Source organism: Euphorbia lathyris, chromosome 8 (assembly GCF_963576675.1).
Source record: "Euphorbia lathyris chromosome 8, ddEupLath1.1, whole genome shotgun sequence".
In the NCBI taxonomy this organism is placed as follows: Eukaryota; Viridiplantae; Streptophyta; class Magnoliopsida; order Malpighiales; family Euphorbiaceae; genus Euphorbia; species Euphorbia lathyris.
Window position 1 is genome coordinate 1,189,697 of NC_088917.1, and position 7,885 is coordinate 1,197,581.

The following is a 7,885-nucleotide window of genomic DNA, read 5'->3' on the forward strand; positions in this document are numbered from 1 at the left end:
ATGAATCTTGTCATCTACCATTAACATTTACGCTATTTTATCACTCATTAGTAACAAATCACAAACATATGATTAAACGTGAATATATATATATATATATATATATTACATGAGTTGGACAAAAAAAAATTCAAATATTTCACCAAACTTAAAAATACTAATCTTCAATTCTATTATTAAATCACAAAATCTTTCTTTTATAATCAACAGTCGTGCAATTGGTGCAGAATAATGAATAAAATATCTACATTTTACAATAATATCTAAAACTGATCCAACTTGTCAACGTTAGAAATAAAATTGATCTTGACTATCAACGTTAGGGATAAAATCGCTCAATTTTAAACGTTAAAGGTAAAATTGCTTCTGACCGTAAACGTTAGAGGTATTTTCACACCTTATCCCTAATATATTAATCTAAATCACAAATGTATCTTATGCCTAATATATTAATCTAAATCACAAATGTATCAGAATAGAATACACAAAGCTTTCACTGGATTTGACCTTGTTAAAGTTAAATAACCTTATTTGTTTATAATAGGCATTACACCAGGACCCGTGTCATTCGAAGAAAATACGCGCCACTAATATCAGAAAATAAAATATCCTAAATGCCTACACGAAGTTCACCACACTTGTGAAGACCCAAAAACAATCGTCCTGCCTAGTTTTCAACCAATTTACTGCCTTATTCCCCTCACAAAGAACATGGACCAATCTAACCTCTCAATCACTGCCTTATTCCCCTCACAAAGAACATGGACCAATCTAACCTCTCAATCACGTTTATACATCACACTACACTTCTCAATAAGTCAATAAAACTTGTGCCCATAGTTGTGAAAGTCGAAAGATGAGCTGAGGCGACTGACACCCGCATCATTAATCATCCTGACAACACTTAGGGAATCAAGCTAAAAAATAACCCGATGATAACCTTTATCCCAAGCAATATCATTAATTAGTCATTTTAGATTACGTATAAACATGTATAATCACGAGTCCATCAATAATACTAATCATGTTCTATTATAAACAAAAATGAAATTTGCTCTAGCAACTTCACATTAGACATGGTCAGTTGTTATCAAAAATTGCAGAAGAGTCATAGTTAATATTGTCTTGATCTAGATTTATTAACTCTAGATCGGCTCGATAAATTTAAGCTGGCGAGTGTAGGAAAATCTTCTTTGCCAAGAATGAAGGAGGATTTACTTTGGGATTCCTTTACTGGACTCATCCGTGGTACCGTTGACTTGACAGCAGAACGATAATTAAGCACCTGAGGCTGCTGATATGGTGACTTATTCAATAATGAATACCCGAGAGGCTTAATTTCCATAAGTTCGCGATGAGGCGAAGACTTGTATGGCATTTTGGTATCATCCATTCTCCTGCAAACAGAGAAAGTTAAGCACCAATCAGAAAAATTAACATTTTAGTTTGAATCAGGTGAAAGTGGATGGATGAGATGTAGGTACCGTACCTTCTTGATGGGACTCCGGGAACACAGTGCTTAGCAACATCTGCGCCATTTCCATTTAGAACAATGACAGATCTACAGTAGTGTATAAGTTAGGAGGCATTCTTAAAATAAAATGATGGGAAGGATATTAATGTCAAATGCATAAACGTACGTACCCGACATGCAAAGGTATGGAGGATTTACTTTCAGATTCCTTTTCTGGGTTCATCTGTGGTACCGTTGACTTGGCAGCAGACTTATTCGATAACGAATACCCGAGAGGCTTCATTCCCATAAGTTCAGGATCAGGTGAAAACTTGTATGGCTTTTTGGTATCATCCATTTTCCCGAAAGTAATTGAAATCCTGCAAAACCAATCAGAAAAATTAACATTTTTAGTTTGAATCAGCTGCAAGCGGATGGATGAGATGTAGGTACCTTGTTGATGGGACTCCGGGAACACAGTGCTTAGCAACATCAGCGTCATTTCCATTTAGAACAATGACAGATCTGCAGTAGTGTATAAGTTAGGAGAAATTCTTAAAATAAAATGATGGGAAGGATATTAACATCAAATGCAGAAACGTAAGTACCTGACAGGCAAAGGTGCGGAGGATTTACTTTCAGATTCCTTTTCTGGGCTCTTCGGTGGTACCGTTGACTTGGCAGCAGAATGACAATTAAGCACCTGAGGCTGCTGATATGGTGACTTATTCGATAACGAATACCTGAGAGGCTTAAGTCCCATAAGTTCAGGATCAGGCAAAAACTTGTATGGCATTTTGCTATCATCCATTTTCCTGAAAGTAATTGAAATCCTGCAAACAGGGAAAATTAACCACCAATCAGAAAAATTAACATTTTTAGTTTGAATCATGGAAGCGGATGGATGAGATGTAGGTACCGTACCTTCTTGATGGGACTCCGGGAACACAGTGCTTAGAAACATCCGCACCATTTCCATTTAGAACAAGGACAGATCTGCAGTAGTATACAAGTTAGGAGGCATTCTTAAAATAAAATGATGGGAAGGATATTAATTAACATCAAATGCAGTACCCGACAGGCAAAGGTATGAAGGCAGGCCCCGAGAACTCGCCTGGACCGATGATCTTCAAATTAGAACCGAAAAGTATGTTGCATTCAGTCAAGAATGAGACGGTGCAGAAAGGTCGAAGGAAGTCATGATGATCGATATGAGGAGGAATGCAATCCCCTTCATCATATATATTCACAATGCAGCTGTTGGGAATGCATGTCGCAGGTAAAACGTGCCACCGAATCATTCTCTTGATCATTTGCTTGAAAACCGGTGGCAGAGGATCAACTTCTTCATCTCTAATTATACCAGGAGGGTTCCCATTTTTGTCCTAAAGGAATAATAAAATTTTGTTATTTCATATTCAATTAGGAGTAACAAAAGAGATTTTAGTCTCAGAAAATTACCACTGCATAGTTGTAGCAGCATCCGAATTGCATTGTGACACGCCCTTTACCACGCATCCATTTTTTAGGTTCAGAATATGTGCGTTCTGTGATATGTCAAGCATTAAAAAACATGGCAAATGTTTAAATTATTTCACACAAACAAGGCATAATCATAAAAAGAAATAAAGAGGCTAAATTAAAGAGAGAGATATACCTCGAAGATGCCCCTTCCGGCCAGAATTCTGTAGATTGTAGACACATTCGACTATTTTTTTCTGCTCTTGAGCATTAAAAACCTTTGTATGGAGCTGAAGCCCTTCAAGAACATTGGTTGATTTTCCGTTTACCCTCTCAACATAAGAGAAATTCTTTTTCCTACCAACATTTGAAAATCTAATCTGCTCCTCCTTTTGCTCCTCCGACATAATACCATTGTCCATCACACGTAATATTTCAGACCTTGAGGTAGTCTTTCCTAGATCAAGGGATTTAAGTACAGAGCGGTATGTCACATCTGCGGATTGTGACTCTTGCATAACTACTTTGCTGCTATCATTCGCCAATGAGTTCCTGCTAAATTTTCCTGGAAATAGAACAAAGGAATAGAATATTTCATCAAAATGAATAATTCAACATGTCCCTCCAATTGGCAAAATTGCAACCGAACGAACAACAAACACAGTACAAATTAACAATTCAAGATAAATAAAGAGACGAGCAGCAAAAAATCAAACTCTTGCTAAATTAGCAAATCATTTCAACATAAATTGCAAAATTACTGCAGCACTAATAACGTGTCCCTGCAATTTGCAAACTTGCAACCAAACCAACAACAAACACAATACAAATTACAATTCAAGATAAATTAAGAGACTAGCAGCAAAAAAATCAATTAACAGAAGATTAACATCACAATAAGATAAATCAGTTCAGGATAAAAGAATCAAATAGCAATTTGAAGGTTTACAATTTGAGGTGAGATCAATTCAAGGCAGAGATGGAATCTTAGAGTTAAACTAAAAGCGGGGATTCACTTGCGTCTCTGAAAAAACGTCTAGGATTTCAGTCAGTGGCGGAGCCAAAACCAAACCTCGGGGGCTTGACCGTGTAAGGAAAAAAATTAAATGCTAAGAACTTAATTCCATTAACAGTATTATCAATTCCATTAACAGAGAACAAATTTTAAGTTTAATAACAAAGAAGTAAAGTTATAAGTTAAACAAATTTTAAGTTTTAGTTAGTTTATATTACCAATTCTATTAAAATCCCTAACATATTATCAATTCAATTTAATCAAAATGCCTAAATATCATCAATTCAATTAAAAATCTTAACTATCACATTATCAATTTAATTTGATCACACCCCTAAAATTTAACATATTATCAATCTTATTAAAACCCCTAAACTAAATGTCATAAATTCAATTGAACCCTAAAATTATCACACTATCAATTCAATTCAATCCAGACCTAAAATCAGAAACCCTAAATATCATCAATTCAATTAGAGGCCCTAACTATCACCTTATCAATTCAATTCAATCAAAATCACTAAAATTGAAACCTTAAAATCAAAACCCCTGAATAATTAAAAACCCTAAATTAAATACTTACCTCCTACCTCTCTCCTCCTCTCTCTCTCACTAAGAAGGCGGCGGCGACGGCAGCCTTTCTCCCTCTCGTCGGCGACTGCAGCGTCTCTGCTCTTCCTCTCGTAGTCGCAACGTTCAGTTCTTTCTTTCCTTTTACGAAGTAGTCTGTTTTCTTTTACGGCAATTTCCATATTTATTAGTAAGGGCAAACCTGTCATTTCCCATTTTTAAATCAGACTTTTGAATGAAACGAACGACATCGTTTATTCATCTGTAATCTAAAATGACAAAGTAAGGCGGTTGGATTCTGAATTTGAAAAAAAAACCTTGATTTGCCCCTAAACTTATATGATGTCTCATTAGCCTCCTAAATTTACTTAAAGTGTCATAATTAAATCCATAAATCTATAAAAGTATATAAAAAAATAAAATTAATTTATTTTAAAAACTTAAAAAATCAATGAATTACGTGTTTCAAATTTTTTTATTAATTTAAACAAATTACAATGTCCGTCACTTTAAACAAGTTTATGAGATAAATGGATTAGAGAGTCAATGGATCATTTTAAATAAATTCAGACGACCAATACGTTATTTTAAGTAAGTTGGGGGGCCAACATTACCCGTATAAATTTAAAAGATCAATCAACTTTTTAGACAAATTCACAAGACTTTTAATATATTAAGCCATTAATTAATTGTATTATTTGAAAATATAAGGATAAATTACACATATGGCTATTAAACTTTAGCGATTTCTATATTGTGACCACTGAATTTCAATTTTTAACAGTATTGTTACCTGATAAAAAAAAAACAATATCGTTACTGAATTTTACACTTTTTTAATATCGGTGGCTACTCAACTTTAACCAACTTCTCAAAATAATCATTAACGACCTTAAAATGAAAATATTCAAGAATTAAAATTGTTCACATGAAACCACCTTTTTTTTTTCAAAATTCACCTTTATTGGAGTTTTCTCTCGCCTAACCAAATAACACGTAAATGACATCAAAACGAAAATTTTCAAGAATTAAAGTTCCTTAGAATATCAGTAACTCTTCGAATTTTTTATTTTGAGACCGTCAACAGTCGTTTTGAGACGTTCAGTGGTCATCGATGTTAAAAAAATGTAAAATCTATCTAGTAATCATACCGTTAAGAATTAAAGTTCAGTGGCCACAATATTAAAATGAGTAAAGTTCAGTAGCCTATACGAAAATATATAAGTTAAAATGTTCACTAAGGTGTTGTTTGATAAAACTGAAAATTAAGTGCTAAAAAAATAAGTACTGGATTTTAAGTGCTGAAAATATTAAAAGATACTTTAATAAAAAAATATTAGTTGATAATATTTAACTTAAAATATTAAGTTAAATATTTTCTCAAAATAAGTGGTTTTTAATTTAATTAAATTAAATGCTAAGAACTTAATTCCATTAACGGTATTATCAATTCCATTAAACGAATTTTAAGTTTAATAACAAAGAAGAAAGTTATAATAAGTTAAATATTTTCTCAAAATAAGTGATTTTAAATTTAATTAAATTAAATGCTAAGAACTTAATTCCATTAACGGTAATATCAATTCCATTAAACGAATTTTAAGTTTAATAACAAAGAAGAAAGTTATAATAAGTTAAACAAATTTTAAGTTTTAGTTATTTTATAAGGTAAATAATTTATTAGTCCCTTATTTTTTACCTAATGCACTGTTTGGTCCCCTTATTTTCAAAAAAACACATTCTAAGATCTCTATATTTTGCCAATATTAACTCTTTGGTCATTTTATCTATTTTTTTTAGATTTTTAACCGAATATATCTTAACTTTTATGACAGCCACAACACAATACAAAATGACTATATTACTCTGTTATTTTATATTTATCTGTTTATACCAAATATAACGGTTACAAGTCTAAAAAAACTAGACAAAATGACCAAAAGATTAATATTGGCAAAATCTATGGGACCTTATAATATGTTTTCCAAAATAGAGGGACTAAACAGTATATTAGGTAAAACATAAAGGACTAATAAATTATTTACCCTATTTTATATTACCAATTCTATTAAAATCCCTAAACTAGATTCATCAATTCAATTAAACCACTAAAATTTAACATATTATCAATTCAATTTAATCGAAACTTCTAAATATCATCGATTCAATTGAAAACTTAACAATCACACTATGAATTTAATTTGATCAAACCCCTAAAATTTAACATATTATCAATCTCATTAAAACCCCTAAACTAAATATCATAAATTCAATTGAACCCTAAAAATATCACACTATCAATTCAATTCAATCCAAACAGTAGAATCAGAACCTCTAAATATCATCGATTCAATTGAAAATCTTAACAATCGCATTATCAATTTAATTTGATCAAACCCCTAAAATTTAACATATTATCAATCTCATTAAAACCCCTAAACTAAATATCATAACTTCAATTGAACCCTAAAAATATCACACAATCAATTCAATTCAATCCAAACAGTAGAATCAGAACCTTTAAATATCATCAATTCAATTAGATGCCCTAAATACATCTTATCAATTCAATTTAATCAAAATCACTAAAATTGAAACCCTACAATCAAAACCGCTGAATAAATAATTAAAAACCCTAAATTAAATACTTACCTCTCTCCCTCTCTCCCTCTCCCTAAGAAGGCGGCGGCGACGGCAGGCTTTCTCCCTCTCGTCGGCGATGGCAGAGTCTCTACTCTTCCTCTTTCAGTTCGCAGCTTTCAGTTCGCAAGCTTCAACTTGTGTCTTCTTTCTTTCTTTCCTTTCACGAAGTAATAATCTGTTTCCTATAACAGCAATTTCCTTATTTATTAAGTAAGGGCAAACTCGTCATTTCCTATTTTTTAAAATCAGACTTTTGAATGAAATCAACGATGTCGTTTTATTCATATCTAATCTAAAATGACTAATTAAGGCAGTTACGTTCTGAATTTCAAAAAAAAAAAAAAAAAGGTAAATTTCAAATAAAACCCCTATAGTTTTACTAATTTTTAGATAAAAGACCGTGGTTTACTTTTTTCAAAATAAGAACCGAGGTTTTCAACTTTAACAAAATAAGGACTTTTTCGATTGATACTATTAAAATCACTCTTGACGACTTCAAAAATGATCTATTTTAAGAACTATTAATATTCCAAGTAACTTTAATTCTTCAACTTTTTTATTTTGAGATTATTTAGACGATGTTTGGTAAAGAGGAAGAAAGTTAATGTTTAGAGAGAGAAAGTTTCAAAAAAAATGATTTTCGAAAATCGAAAATGTAGTTTCATAGCAAATATGACATTAATCCAAATATGACATTGAACAACTTTAATTCTTGAAAATTTTCATTTTCAGGTCGTTAAATT

General features: G+C 31.8%; 1 protein-coding gene across 2 annotated transcripts; it reads right to left on the reverse strand.

Annotated features, from left to right (window-relative positions):
* Nucleotides 1–957: 957 nt before the first annotated feature.
* LOC136203717 (RNA demethylase ALKBH9B-like) lies at nt 958–7,315 on the reverse strand. 2 transcript variants are annotated; one of them, XM_065994929.1, is made up of 11 exons: nt 7,152–7,315; nt 4,513–4,701; nt 3,111–3,479; nt 2,915–3,000; nt 2,528–2,838; nt 2,378–2,449; nt 2,062–2,286; nt 1,907–1,978; nt 1,645–1,833; nt 1,490–1,561; nt 958–1,397 (listed from the first exon to the last, which is right to left on the reverse strand). In XM_065994929.1, the coding sequence occupies exons 2-11, from the start codon at nt 4,679–4,681 to the stop codon at nt 1,115–1,117; spliced, it is 1,848 nt and encodes a 615-aa protein (XP_065851001.1). In that variant the 5' UTR covers nt 4,682–4,701; nt 7,152–7,315; the 3' UTR covers nt 958–1,114. The 2 variants fall into 2 exon arrangements, with proteins under 2 accessions (XP_065851001.1, XP_065851002.1); XM_065994930.1 differs by lacking the exon at nt 4,513–4,701.
* Nucleotides 7,316–7,885: the final 570 nt, after the last annotated feature.

Coding starts and splice junctions, on each gene's coding strand:
- LOC136203717 (XM_065994929.1), bottom strand. CDS start 4,681: ATGGAAATTGCCGTAAAAGAAAACAGACTACTTCGTAAAAGGAAAGAA. Junction 3,480..4,512: donor GAGGAGGAGAGAGGTAGGAG/GTAAGTATTTAA, acceptor TTCTATTTCCAG/GAAAATTTAGCAGGAACTCA. Junction 2,450..2,527: donor TTCATACCTTTGCCTGTCGG/GTACTGCATTTG, acceptor ATACTACTGCAG/ATCTGTCCTTGTTCTAAATG.